Source organism: Platalea leucorodia (assembly GCF_965183815.1).
Source record: "Platalea leucorodia genome assembly, chromosome: 1".
NCBI classification, from domain to species: Eukaryota; Metazoa; Chordata; class Aves; order Pelecaniformes; family Threskiornithidae; genus Platalea; species Platalea leucorodia.
The window spans coordinates 104,796,650-104,819,289 of NC_138823.1; the positions used below are offsets into that span (position 1 = coordinate 104,796,650).

A 22,640-nucleotide genomic window follows, 5' to 3' on the forward strand; every position below is an offset into this window, starting at 1 on the left:
TCTATCACTTGTTACTTGGGAGAAGCGACAGAATTGCTAAGAGAAAGAGGGGGCTATCCCCGAAAATCTCCTGAAAGGCTTGTTTGGCACAAGATAAAATTGCAAAATGATATGAGCTGTACATACCTTACTATAGCAGATCTCCACCTTCTTTTGTCCTGTTACTTACTCTCAGGCTACAGTTAGTAAATTCCTGTCATATTAATTTTAATTTGGCATTTTGGTTTGTTGGCCAAAACTTGTGCTGTCAGTCTAAACAAAACAGAAGGATCCCCAGGCTTAAGATATAACAAGGTTTTTAAGCATGTACTTGAATGTTTTCAAAAGAGACAGTAGTGCTTTGGCCATGCTGCATTTGCTGAAGTGTAAAGGACAAAGGTCTTTTAGTATAGTTTTTATTAAAAGGTTGTTTTTAATCATGAAACTTAAGAATAACTGCTGCATAGCAGGTAGTTACGGTTAGTTCTGTTGCAGTGTGCAGAAAAGGGTATGCCTTGGTTTTTCAAGTGACAGAGGTTAAGCAATGTCTTAAGAGGTAGAGTTTTAGACTTGTTTCCATTGCTGAAGAATTTGTATTGAAGTACAGTATATAAGCCAGAAAAACTTTCTATCTGATACAGAAATAAAACCTTAACTAGAAATACATACCAATCTTTGCATATGTTAGTCACATACCATGTACGGCTGTGACTTTAGAAGAATGGACAAGGTAAGTATGGTGGGCTTTCCAGCCCTTATCCAGTATTTGCCAAACTTCTGATACCTGAAGCACCTCTTTATGGGTTAAAATCTGTAGCAGGACCACAGACATGATTCTGGGCAACAGTCTGCATGTAGTTGTTGGGACAGGCACATAGTGCACTCTATCCCTAGGCTTTTCAGTGCCTCTTCTGCCAAGCTAAGAGTGGATAGGCAGAAGGCAAAGGCTTCTATGGCATGCTTCTGGCATGTTAGCGGTTTTTCTTTATGAAGACACCTGAAAATAACTTTAGTGTTCTGTTGCTCAGTTTAGTGTTTCTTCTAAAATGCAAACCTATCCTACGTGAACATAGGGTAATCTGAAAGTTGTTCTCTGCAGCAATTAATTCCCTTCTCAGTGCTCCTGCATCATGGATGTGTTCATTCCAAATGAATTCCACAACTACAGTTCTTTGGGCATAAACTTGAGAAATGAATGGTTTTGTTAATAAGAGAGACTTGTCTAAGCATTTCTGGGACTTCCTTACTCATAAGCCCTTACATTATATAACATAAGGGTTATAACATTAATATTTTTGCTGCACTTTCAAAATATTAAATTTTTCAATAAAAAATAATTAAAAAGCCACACTCCAGAAAATAAAGGGCTGTTTATTTTTTTCCTTCAGAAATAAAAGTAGGTAGTAATGCCTACAATGTAAAGGGAATACTTTTATTCAAATCAGTAGAGTGACTGTGGTGGTTGCCATTTAAAAAAAAAAAAAAAAGAAGCAAACACTAAGTGTTCTCTTGTTGGCTGAAGTAATGACAGTGAAATTAGGTTTGTGCCCTGTTTTGGAATGTTCTTTCCCTGACGTACGTTTGTTTTTGTTTTGTTTTGTTTTGTTTTTTTCAGATACGCTAGAATTTTTTTCTAGATGGGCAGAGAGTTACATAGTTCTATGTATAGACTGTTGTTTGATGGTGGAGGGCACTGAGTTCTTGCTAACTTTATAGACCACTTAGTCGTCTTACGTTGTGACATGGACTGTAGCCTGTAGCTTAACAGAAAATAAACTAGTGCAAATTAATGTAATGAGTTTACCCTCCTCTTCTTTGTAGCACAATGGCTGACAATAAAGCGAAGTCGAGCAAACCTGTGAATAAGACTCCTCCAAAGTCTCCTTCAGATCCAGCAAAGGACCGAGCAGCAAAACGATTATCCTATGATTCAAACAGCTCCCATGAAGGAGCTATGGCAGGAGAATTAAGTGCTCTGGAAGAGGCCTTTAGAAAATTTGCCATCCATGGTGATACAAGAGCCACGGGAAAAGAAATGCATGGGAAGAACTGGTCAAAGCTATGTAAGGACTGTCATGTGATAGACGGGAAGAACGTGACAATCACAGATGTTGACATTGTCTTCAGTAAAATCAAGTAAGTTCCTTTCTGCCATCATTTCCTTGTCTCCCCAACATGTTTTATAGACATCATCTACATTTGTCTTCTGTTGCTTACAGGTGTTGTGAGGCACTGTATGTCTTTGTCACAATCGATCTCTTTCTTGTTCCTTTATGAAACTGTGTTGCTTTGTCTGAAGATACAGCTTTCAGCATCTGTCCTACTATCTTAAACTGACTTCAGTGTCACAGGTGTTATGCTGTACAAAGAGCTATGATGTGATCTGGACAATTGCAGGCTATTCCAAGAAACATGGTTTTTGACTGCAGTAAATGATGTGAATGTTTCCTGAAGGATATCTGACTGAAGTCAGGATGTAGTTTTACATCTTGCCAAAACTCAGCCTCAGAGGACTGAGGCTAAGGTGGGATATGTACCTAAAAGTCATTATTCTAACAACAGTGGTGATGTCCAGCGCAACGCCTACTCAAGTTTAAAGTGTAAGGCCACACCAAACTGATGGTGAATTTGTGATGCAGGCTCATGGCTGTGATCAGTTGTTTAGGATTATCTCAGTGGTCCTAGCTTATTCTTGTGAGCAGACTGGAGCTTTAGTGAAACTTTCTCCCCAGATTGAAAACCTAGGCCCAATTTTTTTGTTCTCTTTTATGTGTGGAATTGGAACATTTTCACCTTCCCCCTCCCCCTGGTATCTGATCTGATAGCCTTGTCTTTTCTGCTTTTTATTACCACAGTAACTGTTTAACTTGTCTCACACCTCATTGTGTTGAGGGACATGCTTTAAGGAAGGTCTTTTAACTGTACTTGTAGCTTGTAGGAACATTTATTTGGCCTGTGTGCTCAACTACTGTGGCGTAATGCTGGGGAGGACATGCAAACTGAGTTGCTTACAAGGGTAGTTGGGAAAACTTGCTGCAAGCACTGACCCTTTAGAGTGCATCAAAGCATAGAAAGGCAGAGAAGAAAAGGCCCTTGATCTTGAAAGGTTGTCCAGTGTAACATGCACAGTTAGAATGACATTACTTATTTGCTTGCTTGCTTGCTTTGTTGCTTGTCTCCTCAAGGATCTTATCTAGGCAATTGAAAACACTATATATGCACACTGCAACCCTGTTGTTCTTGTATCAGTCCACTTTCTCTTTGAGTCCCTACTTGTATTTTTTAGAAGTTGTGTTGCCAGAGTTAGGTATACTGTCAGTGAACTAGCTTATTTGAAATGGATGTTTAGGCTTGTTTGTTACTTTCTTGATCTATGATAGACAATGCTGGCATTTATTTTCAGATTTTTTTTGGCTTTCATCGACTTAAAAATTTCTCTGTATCTATCATCACAGGAAATAATAAATCTTAGCGCTCCTTTCTCATGTCAGTATCTGGGCAAGTTAGTGATAGGACAACCCTGTGATATGGCATAAACAATTGTGCAACATTAGCAGATATAAAGAAGTATCAGTTTTGGTGCCTGCTGGGGTAGAAGGAATCCAGTCCTGTTCTGCAGGAATGAGTTGTGAGGTGGCGGGGACCTGAGGCTCAAGGGAAATGTCAGCATATCCCCTTGCAGTTGTTCAGCAGTCTCAGCTCAGCTTGGGGGTTCTTGTCTCTGCCTCTGCAGGGAGGTGCAGCAGTTTCTCAGACCTTTCTCCTGTGACCGCTGTGAAGTGTTGTCATTTCTCTTGGAAGAAGCACACCATCTTTTCCTCTATCTAGTTTAGAAGATAACTGCATCAAATGCAAAAGCATTTTTATCTTAATTGCTTATTAATTACTTGCTCATTCCTCACCTGTACATGTACATATAACATGTATTTTATATATTCATCTCTTAAAATTATTTTATTTTTAAATTAATATTGCTTACATGGCAGATGGGGAAACTTACAATAGCTGAGATTTGCTATCTTTATTAGGAAGTGTTTTTTCATGTGCATGCTTCCAGTAGGTATACTTCCACATTTTCTTAAGTGTTGGGTTTTTTGTTTTGTTTTGGTTTTTTTTTAACATTTCTATTCTTGAGAGCATATGTCAGCAATTCTTTTTAGTGTAGATCACATTTATTGCATATATAGTATTTTAAGTTTTAACAAGGGCAGATTTAATTACTCAAGTGTTAGTAATGTGCTGTAACTTAGGAGGCTTATGCATAGGCTGAGTATACAGGGTTTCTCGAGCATGTTCAGACAACTGCTTTTCCTTGCTTTCTCTTTTACTTCACATTTAACTCTAAGCTAAAGGATAATGATAGATTTGGTGATGCATCAAAACAGGCATACTCACGAAATAAACTCTTACTCATGTCCGTTTTACAAGCAGGTTTTTCCCAGCAGAGCACTAAGGTTTTTTGACAACCCAAGTTTTTCCCTGTGTTGAATGAAAAATATTAAACACTATAAAAGGATTTCCAACTCCCCAGAAAGTGCAGAGTACTGCTTCCATGCCTCAGTAAGAGTTATGCTTATAAGTATCAGAAGGCTCTGTGCTTCACTGTTGTTTTTAGGTTCTTCAGCTAGACTGCGTCTCACAAGATCGAGTTTGGCCTGGGATTCTTATGGTCAGCCGTAGTGGTTCAGTGAGATGAGGCAGTTGTAGTCTGGCCAGGGAACACACACAAAGATAAGAAGCGATGTTTGTCATACCAACTACAATTGCCATCTAGCATTGTGGTAGAACTTCCAAACAGGTTTGCTGTTGGGTCTGTTACTGGGAAGCCACTATGTTTAGCAGGGTTTGGTTTTTAGCCAGCTATACTTATAGTTTATGACAATGGCACATGTTGTTCTAACACTAGAAAATAATTAATCTAGTAGAATTGTTCTTTGGATTTATGAACTACTATGTCTGTGTATAAAGCCCATGATTGTCATCTTGCTAACTCTCCCAGGCTTCATTTATTGTTCTGCTACAGATACTGGCAAAATAGGTAGGAACTATGTGTTGCTAGTCAGGGTAAAGTAACAGGGAAATTAGTAACAGATATGTTTACCTAAGAGCTACTGAAAGATAGTGTTTTATTCTCTGATTGGTAACTTTCTCTGCTGCAGGAGAGATTTTATCAGTTCAATCCTGAGAAGTAATGAACATTTTTGTAGACTCAACACTCCCCTCCCCACCTCCACCAAACCAGGTGGACAAAACTTCTGAAAGTTTTGAATAGTCTGTGATACTTCTTCAAAGCTGGGACTGTGTGTCTGTCTTTCAGAGATTAGTTTATTTAAGGTTAAGTTTATGTTGTTACAAAGGTTGAGGAAATTCTGATGAACCTTTGTTGCAAATAAGAAAATAAGTGTAGAATGCTGTTTTCCTTCTGCATGAGGATGTCAGGTCAGACTGAAGTGTAATTTGTCTATTTATCTTGTACAAAAGGTCCACTGAAGGCCTTCATGTAAGCACAGCATTTGTATGTACTTTAGGATAAGAAGAAGGAATGGTCTAATGCAAAGAATGCACAGTAGTAGACATGAAAGAAGAATTGCTAGAATTGCATTGTTTGGTAAGAAAAGATACAAATTGGGTGATTTCCCCCCCCCCAAGTATTTTTGTTTAACAGTAATTTGTAGGTTCTTAAGGGTCTCACAAATCCTTCCAATTTGGTGGATTATAATATAAGTTGTTGTGTGTTAAAAATTGATTTAATAGATGTCTCTTTCTGCTTTTTTTTTCTGTTTTGAAAACTTTCTATTGTCAGCTCAGAAAATACAAGAGATTAAGCAGCAATGAATTTTGCAATGGAATGACTTGAAATGAAAAGCCAAAGCCCACTTGTGAGAGTAGCCCCGTGTACAAATATAAGTTGCATCCCTAGACATCAGAGGAAAACTCCCTACATTTATGCCAAATATTTGGATTGCATTAATACAGTTGGGATAGACTGCTGTTTCTATAACAAGTAGAAAAGTAAATTTTTTTTTTTAAGTTGTAAAAACATACAATAAAGACATCTCATACAATATCATTATCTTTCTATGCATGTTGCACCTGGAAAAGCAAAAGAAATTGTGAGATTTCAAGAGAGTGAATTACAAAGTTTTATGATATCTTATGGGATGAAATCTATTAAAAATGCAGCAAAACCAACAAAAATATACATGACTGTAAATGCAATTATGTAGTAAGCTTTCCTTACTGTAGTTTATAGTTTCACAGTCAAAACTTGAGATGTTGGACTCTCTTCTTCATATGTTCATTGGACTGCATACAACAGTAACACTATGGTTGCTCGGTAAATTTTCATTTCAAAGCTTGCTCCTTGCTTAAAGTTACATAAAAGTCTCTTTTGCTAATTGGTATCAGGATAGCTTTTTCTCTTTAAATGGCAAGAACGAAGCAACCCCTTCTCTAAGAAATCTGCTCATATCATTGTTAAAAAAAAAGCTTGAAAATACTTTGTAGGAAGTAATTTTTTTAACTTGTCCCTAAATTCACTGCCATACTTGAAGACAAGGGTAAGGTAACAATCATGTTCTATGAGAAGGAAAGTTTTCATAAATTACTGTATGTGAAATTTTCATGACAGGACCAAAAATAGTATTTCACCATTTTTGTAATGGTAATAACTTCAATGTCCCTGTAGCTCAGGCTTCTGCTAAAATGTAGGTGTTTATTATAAATATCTTAGTACTATTAGATCATTCCAAGCATTCATTTTTCACATACTATCTGAACCTTGTATAGACATCTTTCTTTTATATTTCACAAATTAAGAGTGATAATGCAATCTGAGTCTACTGAATTTAGAGACATACAACTTGTGGACATGCAATAGCATTTGAAAATGGATGGTTTTCACGAGAATGGGAATTCCATGGGTATCTTTTTAGTAGCTGAAACAATCGCCTTCCTTCTTCAAAATTTTCCTCATTAACTGACTGTTTCTTCTATGTTACTCTTTCAGAGTTGCAAAAGTTTTTTAGGCTGTGTGTCTTGTATTGTGCTTGCAGAGTGCAAATACGGGTTTAGTGAATCTTGTTGCCTTGGAGAAAGCAAGCTCATTGGTGACACAGGAGAAGGGCACAGAAGTGTTCTGCATTTGGTATGAAAAGCAACATGTGGCTGCATTCTTCTTCTTAATCCAGCAAGACAGTGAGACACAACAGTCTAAGAACTTCAGGGGTTTTGTATTAAGGAAAGCAAAATACCTAAAAAGAATAGATGTTACTGATCTCTGACCAGCATTCTGGCATGTTGCCTTAGGAACTTAAATTTCTTTGTTTATTGGGGTCAACAACTGCTCTGGGAAATTTGGTATGTTAGCTATGCCATACACATACTCCACTTGTTGTATGTAGTTAATATGGTAATGGTAATAGCCCTGATATAAATACCTCTGCTCTTATTTTAGAAATGTTACCACTCAGCACTGCAAGAATATGGTTTAAGCACTGCCATAAAACTGCTAATTATATGACATTATTAGATAGAAAAATAAAAATATTTCTGTTTACACTGGCATGTTACTATGGTTGCAGGCAGGCCTGGGTGACGTCACACCTTGGATCCATTGTGAGCATTTATTTAGGTAGTTGTCTCCATGGAAACACTTGTTTGTTTTGATGTTGCTATGTGTTAAATTTTAAACAAATTTTTGTGGTTCTATACTGGATTGTTATTGAAGACTAGTTAATCTACAGAAGCTTTGTAAATATACCTTACTCCTCACCCTCTAAAATATTTTTGGTAAAAGATCAAGTGAAAGCATAATTGTTCTCTCAAATGCCATTAATAGTTTCTTATGTTGCTTTGACATGTTTTCTTGTTGCTGAGGAAGCCATGTGTTCTAAAGGCCAGAAAACTCTCCTCCATCTTTTTGAGAAAGGAAGGTTTTGTTCCCATGGAGAATCTTCACAACACATTTTATTGTGCCCTGACTTTTGAGCAGTCCCACCCATGCTCTATCCTTAGTACATCTTGCACAGTCAGCTGTTTAGCCTAGTTCCCACAGTCTGGATCAGTCAGGTCTCTACAGGAGTGCTTCCACCTGAGACCAGCTGGGTCTTAATTCAGCAGTAGTTCACCATTGCTGCAAGACTGTGGAAGAATTGAAATGGATAATGTTTGCTCTACGCAGCTGGCAAGATAACTCTTGGCAAGAATGAGGACAAGCTTTCCCCATTTGTCAATTACAATGTAATTGTTGTCTTTTCTTTGTATTGAACAATTATGATACTTCTTGCTTTCTAAATATATTTGAAAGGAGTACTACTTTGACACCTGCACTCATCCAAAACAGATATCTCTCCATGAGGTTTCTCTGAAGTAATTTGTGTTTAACAGAGATTTTACTGAAGCCTCTCTTAGTTTTTTTAAATATGTAAATAGGTATGAACTGGTCTTCATATATAAATGAGGCACATAGTAGTTTTAAGTTGTCTTTTATTTCTCTACTGGAGAGATTCTTTTTAACAGTGACATAGAATCTGATTTGTGTAATCCCACTTTATGCATGAAGTAGCCATAACATTGTGTACTTTAATATGTCTGCATCAGGAAATAAGTTTTAAGTGGATATAGAATGGTATACAGAGCATAATCTGTGCTAATAAATCTCTCCCTCCCAGGCAAATTGTGAAGTAGTGCAGTTATAGATAGAAATGTAGGTAAGTTACAACGGAAAGTGCTCTTTACCACATCATCTCTACTTTATTTTAATTGAAATTAAGATCCAATTTCCTTTCTTGTCCAAGAAGCCAAATGTAATGTTGTCTTTTGCACTTTTTCCTTGAAAGGATTTTTATTTAAAAAAACAAAGCAACTCTTCTCCCCCTTCTGCCAAGAGACACAAATTCTAAAAGTGAACCAGTGATCACTTGTGAGAAGAAAGATGGATTTAGATTCAACTGCTGTTATGCAGGCTTGTTTTGCGCATGTAAAATGGATAAGTTCTGTACCCCTAATGATGTATGCTGATTATGATTTTAAAAACACCTTTTCATGTGAGTAGACATCACATGAAAACCTGTAGATACAGTGGTGGGTGATTCATTTCCCAGCTGATATGGAATGCTGCATGATATCATGCACAATACTATATAGCAGCTTGCTTGGTCTTTCCTACACTTTGTGGCACATGCTACTTGTGGACTACAAGGACTTCTGCTGCTTTAGAGCAGATGTAGGGCTCTGGTATGAGATCTGGTTTTGGGGGTTTTTAGAGGGGTTTTTGCCCTTTTTTCTTTTTTTTTTTTTTTTCAAGTCAGCCTAATTTCATAATATTGCACCATCATTTAAAATTGCCTGTTTTTCATTTATAAAAGCAGCTATGTGAAATCTGTGTTAGTTACAAAATTACCTCATTTTACTGATTAACAAAGTAAGTATTTTCTAGACTGTTAAACATCAATGTAGACTTTGTCTCTTGTTTTCCATGGATTGAAGTAGAAGATGATTAAGATATAAAGGATGAGACAGCCTTGGCTGCAGCAAGCAGGTGACTGTAAAATTTAAGATCCTGAGAGGAGCGAGCAAGACAAACAGCAGCATTACAAACCTGAACTTCAGAAGGGCAGATCTTGGCCTGTTCGGTTTCCCACAGGAAGCTGCCCTGGAGGGCAGAGGGGCCCAGGAGAGCTGGTTGATCTTCAAGACAGCTTTCTCAGAGCACAAGAGCGGTCCATTCCTGTCTGCAGGAAGTCGAGCAAGCATGGCAACAGGCCAGCGTGAATGAACGTGGAGCTTCTGACTGAGCTCAAACACGACAAGGAAGTACACAGGAGGTGGAAGCAGGGAGAGGCTATGTGGAAGGAATATAGCCCATGCATGAAGGAACAGAGTGAGGACAGCCAAAGTTCAGCTGGAGTTGAGACTAGTGAGGGAGGTGAAGGACAACATGAGAGGTTTCTGTGAGTAGCCTGGTAGCAGAAGTGTGGGCTGACTGCTTGGTGTGGCAGGGGACCTAGTGACAAGGGACATGGAAAAGGCAGAGATACTCAATGCCTTTTTTTGCCTCCCTTTTCAACCGGTAGGGCTTGCCGTCAGGGTTGCCCGGTCCCTGAGCCTGCTGGCAGAGTCTGTGGGCGTGACGCAGTACCCACAGTAAAGGAAGTCAGAGTGAAGAATCCCTTGAGCCCATTAGACATACGCGAGTCTGTGAGACCAGGTAGGATGCATCCAAGGGTGCTGAAGGAGCTTGGCAGTGTCATTGCAACGCTGCTCCCCATCATGTTCGAAAGGCCATGGCAGCTGGGGGAGGTCGCCAGTGACTGGAAAAAGGCAAGCATCACACACATCCTCAAGAAGGGCAAGAAGGAGGATCCAGGTAACTACAGGCCAGTCAGCACAACTTCAATCCCTGTGGAGGTTGTGAAGCAAATCTTCTTGGAAGCCCTTTCTCAACACACAAAGGACAAGAAGGTGACTTGGAGCAGCCAGCGTGGATTTGCCGAGGGCAAGTCATGCCTGATCGACCTCACTGCTTTCTATGATGAACTGACTGGCACTGTGGACAAAGGGGTGTAGTATGCCTTGATTATGGCAAGGCCTTGGCTCCAGTCGCCCCAAATTGGTGAGGTATGGGCTGGATAGCGGGCCCACAGTCTAGGAAGCAGCTCTGGAGGTCGTGATGGACAACCAGTTGAACATGAGTTAGCAGCAGTCCTTGCAGTGAGGGAGTCATGGCAGTAAGGAAGGGTAGCCACATGCTGGCTGGGCTGCAAGAGCAAATGTGTAGGCAGCAGGTCTGGGGAAGTGATCCTTCCCTTCTGTTTGCCACTAGTGGGACCATATCTGGAGAGCCGTGCCCAGTCTCGGGCTGCCCTGTGCAAGCACGAGATTGATACACTGGAACAAGCCCGGTACAGGGCTACCAAGATGGCCAGGGGGCTGGTTATGGTATATGATGACTGTGGCAGGAAAAAACCATGTCTGTTTCTTTATCTTCCTGTATAGACAGCAGAAATTAACTTGCTGTTCTGAAGTTAGAGTGGAAATTTTATAGGAACAAAGCATGTAGATATGTATGTATGTTGTTTGACTCCTCAAATAAGGACAGGAGCTAGAGATCATCCATCTCGTAAAGAAGATTAACATACCGTAAATGTTGTCATTAAGCTATATTTAATCTGCCTATGTGTGTAAAGCTACTAAAAGAATTAAGATGTGATGCTGGTAAACGGAAGCATGCTGCATTTGATGCAGTATTTCATCTTCCTTCAACTTTTTTTTTTTTTTAATAAAAACCAATGGGTTGATTTTTGAACTGGGAGACCCCAGTTCTTGTGTTCTTCCCGTTATCTAGAAGTTTAAGAGGACTATTTTACAACTGAGTCAGAACAAATCTCGTTCAAGACTGCTTGTAACATTAAGCTGAAGGAGGATTCACCAACACCCCAGCTTAAAACCCCCCCCTGTGAGTCTGTGCTATCTTCCCTATTCTGTTTTGTCTTCACCACCTATAGGACTGTAGAACTCCTCCTCTGAGAAGTGTTGGCACTTTGTTTTCAACTTTGTGGAAGGCCGTGCTGATCAGGCTGCTAGATCGCATGATTTGTAGTTGCTTGGAGTCTTGAAATGCTTGGGAGCTGGAGTTGGGTCACTTGTAAATGCTGCGTGCCACACCTGATCTGCCCCTTCTGGCTGGGCACTACATGGTCTTACCTTGCTGGGAGTTAGATCTGGGCCAGGCAGGTTTAACTGACTAATTTGAAATTGTTCCTGGAAGTGATGTCACATACAAGGCACCTTCTTAATGTATTTTGGTCTAGCTCTAGCTGGACTGCTAGTTGGTGAGAAGGTGCTATGTATAGAGTTAGGACCTGCAGTGTTAAAACACCCCAGTGGTGTTACTGGAAACCACTCCTTTGAAAGTCATCACCTGGTTAATTAAAATGGTGTTACTCGCTACTTTCTGGCTTTATTGAAGTGGAGTTGCTTATCATTTTCTTTTGCGTGTGTCTGTGTGCATGCTAAACTGAAGACACATGAATGAAATCCAAATTGTTCTTTGAAGCTTGATCTCTGTTCCTGACTTTCTGCAGGTTTTTTTAACGCATACGCATGTATTCCCATGAATTTAAAAAACAAGTCATTTTGGTATGGAGTCCTGGTATAATCCCCCGAAAAGGAAAGAGTTTCCCTTTGGGATTTTTTTTTTTTTCCCATTTCATAGTCAGTTTTAGATTCTCATTCTTTACAAAGGTTCTGGATGTAACCAGCAAATAAATAATTTTAAAAACCTTGCTAAGATTGCTAGCGTTGGTGCTGATTCTGGAGGCTCCCAGAACATTTTAATTACATAAGCAAATCTCTATGGCAACGTTTTCTAGGAAGAAATGCTATTAGATACGAAAGTTTTTATGGTTGAAGGAGCAAATACAGAAAGCCCTTCAGTTTCAGTGAGGAACTGAGGAAGGATGATTACAGTTGACAGAGTGTAGCCAGGAAGACCATGGCTAAAATGTATAGGTTCTGGTAAGGAGTGGTATTAGCACCTTACCTACTGCCCATCACTGGCATTTTTGGCAGTGCAAGCGCTCTCAGCACACTGCTGCTTTTCTGCACACAAGTACTGTTACTGAGTTGCTGGTTATTTTGAAGAGCAGCATTGTATCCTGAATAGCCAGCACCAATTTTTGCCGCTCTCCCATCAGAGTCTTAATAGCATTGATTTAATTTAGCATGTGAGTTCAGAAAAGATGATTGTTTAAAAAAAAGAAAAGGGGAAGGGGGGGAAGTAATGCTCACAGTCTGCCATTTTGTTAGCTAATGTTTGCCTCCAATGCTTCGTTTCATCCACTGGTTACTGAAAAAGCACAATACCTAAGTCAGGAAGGGAGTGTTTCTGTACTATCTGGACATTTGTAATTCAGGCAAAAAAAAACCCCAAACCAGAAAACCTTACTGCAGTGTTTTGCATCAAGCGAGTAAGTTTCTGCTTAAGCTGTGGAACAGCTTTGAATCAAGCCTGCATCTTTGTCAGTGATGGCAAGCAGGGGAAAATATCTTCAGGCGAGTTGTTTCAGTGGAGACAGGAGTTCATTGTAAAAACCATTGCACTTCATGTCTGTTTTGAATGTATGATATTCCTGAAGTCCAGTAGCTTTTCTTGCTGCGTTTACTTCCCAGTAATTGGTTCTGGAGATCCTTTTTGGGAATGGTGCCATGTTCTGTGCAAAGCCGCATGGCGTGCAGCTAACGAGAGCTTGCCAGGGACTGTGCCAGCTGCAGAAATGGAAGCGATGCAGCTGCAGCTGTGTGGTGCTGCACTGATCTGGTTGTCCGGCCTGTTGCATTGTGCCAGGTGAACGCTCCAGCTCTCTTGGCATTAGCTTGGTGCTTTAAACTGCATGCTTCGTAAAAGGATGGCAGTGAGCGCTGACAGAAAATGAAGAACACGACCTTAGCAGCACTGGATTGTCTTCCTCCTTCTTTGCCTCAACTTTGCTCTGGAAGGAAGAGTCCTGAAAGTGTGGGGAATCTTTCAGTCTTACACTGTTACCCTATTTTCATGATCATGGCACAAGCTTCCATAGGATGCTTAGAAAAGCTAAAAGCTTTCTGGAGTGCTCCTTCAGCAGACATAAAAGTCCAAGACTCTAAAGAAAAGGATATGCCACCATCATCTGGTGAGAAAGGGTTAGAGCTGTAGACCTGTTCATCTCTTTGTCTCTGCTGATACAGCAGAGCATTGTACCACTTAGTGCCATTTGTGATCATGGGCACCAGCAGCTGCAGAACAGTGATCTTTGGCACCAGGCTGTGACTCTCATGACACATGACAGCACTTGCTTCATTGCCCAGATGTCTTGGGTCTTTATACTGTGCACTTCAGTTGCAAATATTGTTTAAAAAAAGAAAGTAAGCTAATGAGAGGAGCAGTTGTTGTGCTGTCAGTGGCTGTATTTTTTTATGCTATATAAAAGGTGCAACTGATGCTTTTATATCATCATAAAAGTGTGTACAAGGATAAGTTGTTTTTCTTTCAGCTAACAACAGATATACAGTGATACTGTAACATGATAGTAGTTCATTACAGCACAACTGAAAAATCAGTATGAGAAAACAAAATAGGTCTGTGCTTATTTTTTGGAATCTAAGTCAGTTATACAAGATCTCCAGATATAATTGTTATAATTCCCAGTGCAGTACAATTAACCCTGGATTTATCTGCTTCATGATATTTGAGGTGTTTGTCACTCAGTGTGGGGTGGTGTTTGTTAAGCTTCTGGATGGAATTGACAGTGCTGAGAATGGAGAGTTTATCTGACCCAGAGCAGTGTCGGAGTAATACAAGAGGCTACTGATGAGAGGATCATAGAGGAGAGGGTAGACAGCTCTTTACTCATCGTCATGTGCAGTCTGTATTTCACAAAAAGGTGTGTGTGTGTTCATTTCTGCAAGAATGAGGCTCTGTGGTATGGGATAGATGAAAAATGGTGACCGCACTGTTTACCATCCTGTCCAATTGGTTCTCCGTATATAGCAGCTACTTCTGTTGCACACCAAGCTGGTTTGTGGCACTAGGGGAACATAATGAATCCTATTTTGATACTTCTTATGCTCAGTCTTCCTGTGTCTTAATTTGAAACAGGTGGTAACCTTTCTTCCAAATTTAAGCTGCTTACATTTTTGTCCTGTGATGGATGCTGTATAGAAACAGATGCCTGGGGCAGTTGCAATCCAAGGGGAGATCGGTGTGCTTTTGTGGGTAAAATAGCATGTGCCATACTGTTCTCATTTGGCATGGTGTCAATGGAAGGTTTCACAGGTTTGCAACCAGTATGCATCGATTAGTGGTTGTAGCTCCACAAGAGGTGTCTAGGAAGAAGGTTTTAAGTGGTTTTTTTTTTTGGTGGTGTTTGGTTGGTGTTTTTTTTGTTTTGGTTTGGTTTGGTTTTTTGGTTTTTTTTAGCAAAAGAAATGAACAGGTGAGTTGGTATTCTTAAAAAAGCCTATAGATAGACCAAGGAAGAAAAAGTAACTTGGCATTTATAGGGTCTTACATTTTTTATCTAAAGTGCTTTGTAAGTTGAGAGAAGTTTCAAATATAAGAAAACAATAGAAGGTACTGAAAGGTAGCTATGATGAAAGAAAATGTATACCCCATATGGCAGCTGATAGCCACTCTATTAGGTGATATTCTTGTGCATATCCATAGAATGAAGAATTTTGATACTTTTCAAGCATTGTATTGGAAACAGGTGTTGGATGAAAATGGTGGTGAACTGTTTGTGGTTTGAGTTTAGGACATTTTATATGCTAATAATTAAAAATAGTAGTGTGAATGCAAATCTGAGAGTAATGATTATAATCTGATTAAATGTTTTTTGCTCCCAGTAAGTCCTGGTACTGGTTCAAAATGAACACTGAAGAGTATTCAGTTTAGTAATTCCTTGAGAGGACCAATACATTTGCCATGTGTTCCAGCAGCTCATACTTTATTAAGATAGCACAAATAGTACAATTAGTTTTCTAAGCCTTTATAGTAAAAATAAATAGAAATTATTTCCTTACTTTTACAGAAAAGCTGGAATGGTGGTTTCCTTTTCCAGACAGGTTGCTTTTCTTTCATCACTTCACCTCAGATGAGAGTAATGGGAGAGTTTTACATTATGCTGAAGTGGATGGTGTAGCTGGGAAAGCTGTTGAACTACAATGCACAGAACTAATTTGATCTTCTTTTTTGTCAAGATAACAGACTGTGGCCTGTTGGGTCTTCTCTAGCCAGATGAAGAAAGCTATAGAAAGGATACTGAGCAGTCAGTTAAAGCAGCTGTTTGGTTTTCCTCCTGCTGTACTGATAAGATGAACTCTGCTTGCTGATTTAACAGTCTGGTTTTGAGTTTGACCTGCAAATCCAGCTGACTGCAACTTCAGTCAACATTGGCCATTTTGAACAGTTTGTCTGATTTTAATAATTCCTTTTCTGATTTAGTCCTGTGTTCTGTGACCAACAATACAGTATCTCATGCATGCTTGGGAGATTGTTCCTTTTATTCCCCTTTTAGATGCTGCACTGTGTCACCCAGTCATTGGTTTCCTTAATTTCTAGTTGTACGTCTTTAAGTACTAATCTGTGAAAGGCATAGTCCAGATGGACAGTGAAGTGACAGTCATCTGAGTTAAACAGTAAAGGTACATAAGAGCTTTCAGATTTAAGGGCTACCCAGAGAGAACTGGATTTCTTTAATGTTAGGGGCACTGACTTGATGTTACCTACCATGACATTTGCACTTTTTGGAAGTGTTTCAACTCCATTTGTTAAAGCCTTGAGATAAAGAAAACGACAAGATGTACTTTCTGGAGACAGTTGTCCAAATAACTTATGCCAAGTGTTGATTAGATTCCTATATGTGCTTGCTACTGCTTGCTCTTAGTGTTGGAAGAAGTCATTTGCTGAACAGCATAGCTTCTCCACAATAAGTGGTGATTTTTAAAGGAGTTATAGTATTGACTAATGTCTCAACAGTGTTGTTGTTACATGCTGTTTAAGAAAATGAAGCACATAAAGTGTGCCTGATTTGCACATACTCAGAAGAATTCTGGCCAAGATTTCTGCTTGACATCTTCATTGAGCTCCATTTGAAAAATCTGTGAGGCTTTTTGGAGCTTTGAAGAGTGAGAGGATTTGACTTCTGATGCCTCTAAATGGGTGGACACCCTACCTCTGCTGCAGGGTAGAAAGGCACAAAGATGTATTAGTTTTTGTAGCTGTGGTCTCACAGGGCTTTGTTGACCTATGTAGGTGTAGGATAAGGTGTTTAGCAGTGCATAAAGCTTGCTTTGGTTATGTTCTACCCTATCAGGCTTTGTTTAGTAATTGAAGCAGAGCACTGGCCTGAACCACTTGCTGTTGAGCTCTTCCTGGCTTTGCTGCCCTTACTGTGAGAAGTTAACTCAACTATAAATACATGAATCAAGTACTTAAGCTAGTTTTAAATTAACTACTTGTATAAACATACCTAATACAGAGGTTTTGTGGTAAAAGTGACCAGCATGTAACTCTGCAAAGATGTTTGTCCATTGCTTTTTATGGGGGGTTTTCACAGTAGACCTGCACAGGCTGGTATGTGCTGTGCAGCACATAGAGCTTAACAGTGTATATGTACATGGCATTGTCTTAATCTATTGTTTTTATGTCATCCTGTTTTCCTGCAAGAGTCAGTTTGCAGTTTTGTTTTATAGGCTGTGAAGATATACTTGACTTGCTTACGAACAGCAATCTACCCTACAGGTAGTGCTAGCGGAGTGTGAGAGATCAGATGTTGAATTAGCTCCCATGGAAATTCATCAGCGGTCCTCATTCAGAAGACTTTATATCACAGTTAAATGGGTATATAAGGATCTGATAGGTAAGACAGTCTTCTGACATGTACATTGGAATAAGAGCACAGAAATCTAATACTAATTACACCGTTAACTGGCCACAATTTAGAAAACTTACCCTCTTATACCACACCTTGTGGGAATGGATATTACTACATTGCGTATCCTTCTTGCACCAAAATACCATATTGTCAGAAAATAACAGTTTGGAGCAATATTTGACTTTCTTGCTTCAGCTGGTAAAATCATTGGCTTTGAAGAAGATGCCAGCTTCAGAATTGAGATAGTAATTCAGAAGAAAAAGATGTGAAGCCTTATTTTCTGAATGTAAGTAACTAAGAGCTGCTAGATATTGCTAATGAAGAATGTAGTAATTCCTGTTTGGAAGTGAAACAGAAAGTGCCCTTTGTACAAAGCAAAAGTCAAGAGGGCAGCACATATTTAGCAGTTTGTATTCAGAAGCTGGGAAGTTGTGACCTGACAGAGAATGAAAAAGAGGTGCATTGAAAGGGAGTTAGTATTGCACTTCAAGAAGGTTTCTGATGTCTGGTATGGCTTGTTATGTTGTGAGGGGTTTTTGGTTTTGTTTTTTTTGTTTTGGTTTTTTTTTTTTTTTTTTGGAAGGAAAAGTTTCTAAAGTATTTTGAGCTTATTAAATGCTATTAACTCTTCGGTGGTATCTTGATCACAGCAATGTTGTTCAACTGGACTCATCTAAGGACAGCTTCAGTTTCATCCTGGCATGCAGGGAGGTCCTATGCCCTGATAGATTTTGCAGCAGATGTAAGAGACAGGCTAAATTTGGCAAAAATTTCCCCTAATAGTTCAGTAACTCTAGCTGCTTCATTAGTTCAGTCACTGAAGTTATGTTAGACATCTCCAAAATTGTTGGAATCTTTCCCAGCACTGGCTTGATACCTTCCTTCAGTAGCTGTTGATCTAAATAAGTCACAGATTTCCAAAAGAATGTACACTTGTTCTTTCATAGTCTTCTTTCTGCTTTCACAATTCATTCCAACATCTTGGAGGCTTCCCAATTGTTCCTTGTCATTTTGGTTTGTGATGGTGATGTCTGCAAGATAGAAAACTATGTGGGTAAACCTCAGTTTATTGTAAACTCTTGGATCTTTTAAATACAGCTAGTGCTTTGAATTGAGAGAAGTGTGATGTAAATGAGAGAATATCTGCATTGGTGTTAACTGTCAAAATTTTCTGCATTTCTTTTGGACTGGTTTCAGATGCACATGAGTCAGCACTGTAAAGACTGATAAACAAACCTTTAATCCAGGGGAGGAGATAGATTCCCATAGATAATTTGGTCACTGTCTGTTTATAGCTTTCACAAAGTGCCAAGACATCATTGGCATGGACTGTTCTGCGGATTCTGTGGTACAACTGAGACTTCCATTGGTAAAATATGTTTCCCTCTTTGGACAAAGAGAGAGGATCGATCTCTCTCATCCCAAGGAGGACTGCCTCAGAATCAAAATGGCTTATTTCTGAAGCTGGATGTAGCTTTATTGTAACTACTTGTTTGGCAGACTTTCTCTGGTAGAGTTATCTTAGGGTTTTTAGCTTTAGCTTAGGATTTTTATCACGAAATGGATAGAACTCTGTGGTTTGCAAACCCTCTATTTTTTTTTCTCTTCCAGCTCTGCTTTGCCTACATTGAATTGTTTAGTCTCAGAGCTCAAGGGTCTACGCTTATTACTTGTGAGGTATATTGTGCTTCCTGCAGATGTTCCTTGGTATGATTAGTAGGGAAATCTTCATTTGGATTGACGGTTGCCTTGTCAATTACTGCAACTTTGTGTTGGAATGGGAAGTGCATAGAGATGGCTCTTGAGGTATACAACATAAGTAAGTAGGCAGATTCATTAGCTATTTTTCCCTAAGTTGTGCAAAGGTACGTATCTCCACAAGATATGGTAAAGAGAAATGATAGAGGCATAGCAGAGGAATTTATTAAAGAATATTCTCTGCATTGGCAATAGCATACATATTGTCTTTAGATTTGTGGATCTGTAGAAGAAATGAGGCGCCACCTTTCTTATATGCAAGTGTTATATAGCTTTTGCTGCTGTATGATTTAGCCTGAAGACTTCCCATCTGCATTGACAGCTACCCGCAGCCCTAATTCTCTTTCTGTAGGAGAAATTAATAAGGAGGGAAGCAGTCCAGAACTGGCACTTGACTAGAAGACATGGATAACAGAAAAGCAAGTATTTACCTATCAATTTATGTATATCTCTATGGCACACGTGAGCAGTAATGTTTTGAGACCAGCTACAAGTGTTACCATCCATGAGTCAGTACAGAGATAGAGCATTGGCCACTTGTCGTCTTCTTCAATATCTAAAGCCAGCTGGATGGCTTTCACCTCTGCAAACTGACTTGATTCACCTTCTCCTTTATCAGTTTCTGCAACTTGTTGTACAGGACTCCATACAGCAGCTTTCCGCCTCCGATGTTTCCCCACAAGACGACAGGACCCATCAGCAAACAGGGCATATTGCTTCTCATTTTCTGGTAGCTTATTATACAGTGGGGCCTCCTCAGCATGCGTCACCTCCTCCTCTGGTGATATTCTGAAATCTTTGCCTTCTGGCCAGTCCATGATCACTTCCAAGATTCCTGGGCGACTGGGGTTTCCTATTCGAGCCCGTTGTGTGATAGTGCGACCCACTTACTCCATGTAGCATCAGTTGCATGATGTGTACAGGGGATCCTCCCTTTGAACATACAGCCCAGCACTGGCAGTCGGGGTGCCAAGAGGAGCTGTGCTTCAGTACCAACCGCTTCTGAAGCAGCTCAAACCCCTTCACATGCTGCCAGTATCGTTTTTTTCAGTTGGAGTATAGCCAGCCTTGGATCCTCTGTATCCCCGACTCCAAAACCCTAGGGGTCGACCTCGAGTCTCCCCTGGTGCTTTTTTTTTTTGTTTGTTTGTTTGGTATTTAAGAGTCTTTTCAGCTTCTACACAAAAAGTCTTGCACTTTCCGGCAGTTAGAAACTGCTGATAACTCTGTATGTTCTCATAGGAGTTATGTCAGTGCCTGTTCTGCAAAAGAACAGTAAGATTTTTCTGGAAATTACATTGATGCTTGAGTGAGCAGATAGAATTAACTTCTGTGCAGCATTGCTTTATGTTAATGTTGCAACAGAGCTTTTTCCAAGAATGTAGGATATGTATGAAGTCAGACCACTCAAAGCCAAATTAGCTTCTTTGGATCCATACAAAAAATCAAAGCACTGTGCTTAAATAAGGATCCCGTTGACATGACAATTGTCTTACATTTATTCTTTGGTCTGAATGGAAGCAGCCTTGGTTTATGGTTATTTATTGGTTTGGTTTGCTGTGGTTTTTTGGTTTCTTGTCACTTGATTGCAGCATCAGCTCTCTGAAAAATGTTGGCCTGCTTGTTTTTGTTGAGCTGTTTTTCACTATGCTTCAGTTTCAGGTTAACTTGAAAGCATTTTATTATGATGTGCCATGAGAAGAATTCAATTGTTTGGTGCTCCCCTGTTTATTCACTATGCAAGGACATCTTGAAGCTATTGCGAAAGGTGAACTGAGCAAAACTGTGCTCTTGACGTAGAATTTGTCTTCTGACATTCTCTTGAACACTCCACCTTAGAGAATTAATTTTCAACATGATTTCTGAGTGGGTTACAATTTTGCATATGTGGTTTCCAAAAGTACCATGTTCACCAGTTAAAACTCTTTGTTGCTTAAAAACCCTAATTTACACGCATAGTGTTCTAGATGACTTGTATATAATCTGAACTGGAAAGCATGATGTCTACCAAAGAAGAACAATAGCAAATTTAGAGATATTTCTGAAAAATTGGATTTGGTATCTGGAATACCTTTGGCTTCTAGTTTGTTTTGTCATGTGAAGAAGACTTACAAAATGCAAGACTGGACATTTAAAAAAAAAAACAAACTTACAGTACTTGTTTAAGTTCAGCTTACTTCCTAATTTTTCGTATCAGCAAGAATAAGCTTGGACTCATACGTCTCCTGTTTTGTTTCCCCTCTCCTGTTTTTTTTTCCCCCCATTTTTTTCCAAATGATAGGAAAATACTTTTTCCACAAATTTTTGTGTGCATTCAGTTTTTGAGTGAACTAACTAGCTTTGTTCCTGGTTGAAGTAACTTGATGTCTGCAAGTTTGTAGATGATTGAACAATGCTGTACACAAAGCAAAACATGATTTAAAGTGTTGAAATGTCAGTTGTATACATCTAAAATATGTGCAATTTTCTTTTCTCTGTATGTGCTTTTTTTACTTGTGGGCAAAGATTAGGACGAATATTTTGCACATCAAACAACTGTAGGTTTTCTGCTTTCCTTTTTTTTAAATAGTACAGTTCTCTTCAGGTGGATATCTCTTCAAATATTCTCCTACTCTCATTGATAACTCCTTGAGAGACTGTTTTGGCCACGCTCTGCCTGTTTTTCTGAAGTCTTTTTGTTTTGTAAAATGGGGATGACTGCTGGCAATGCAGACAATTGCATTAGTAATTTTAAGTCTCTAACTGCTGTTTCAGAAGACATGAAGATAAGGGGGATATGGGGAGCAGGACGTTGTTGTGAATGTTGGAGTCCTAACACAGATTTAAATCTCATATACAAGGAACGCACATAGAATGGGAAGACTGGAGACCATCTGCACGTCTAGAGATTTCCTGTGACCATTCAATTTTCCCTTTAATGTGGGAAGGCAATCTTCCAGAAGGGGAGGCATGAGCAGTTTCTTCGTTAGTGAAGTTATATGTCTTGTTTTGCTTGAAAGAGAAATTGTGATATTTCTGCTGTGTGTGTACCTGCAGTCTGAAGTCTCCGTTCTTGAAGGCTGTGATTTGGTCCTTGGCTGTTAGTTATGACAAACAGATGTCTTATGGGTTTCTCTGCATGTGACCTCTGGATATGGACTGCCATCGTAGTTAGTTCATTGCACTTATTCTTCTTTCACTTGGTGTGTCATTCTTGATTTCACACCTTTCTATCTCCATCCATGGTCAATGATTCCCATAGGCTGAGCTTGTGCTCTCAGTTAACGTCAGCTGTCTGTTTTTAATGCTGCACCTTCTCCTGTTGCCAGCAGAAAACGTTTGCAGATATACATACATCCGTGTTTTCTCCCTGTCTTCAGGATCACTAAAACAACCCCTCCCACATACACACACTTTTTTACTTACATGAACATATCTGACCTCTCAGGAGAGTTCACTGTCATTGAGCTGTCACTGGGTTCAGAAATTGCTTTCATGCTTATGTGTGAT

The 22,640-nt window shown here is 39.4% G+C and overlaps 1 protein-coding gene across 1 annotated transcript in view; it reads left to right on the top strand.

Annotated features, from left to right (window-relative positions):
- Positions 1–1,804: 1,804 nt before the first annotated feature.
- TPPP (tubulin polymerization promoting protein) overlaps positions 1,805–22,640 on the top strand; it is a gene marked incomplete at its 5' end in the record, with an annotated part of 52,808 nt that continues 31,972 nt past the window's right edge. The window contains one exon of the mRNA XM_082328224.1: positions 1,805–2,115. Within this exon, the coding sequence (XP_082184350.1) occupies positions 1,805–2,115 (311 nt within the window). The remainder of the gene's footprint in view (positions 2,116–22,640) is intronic.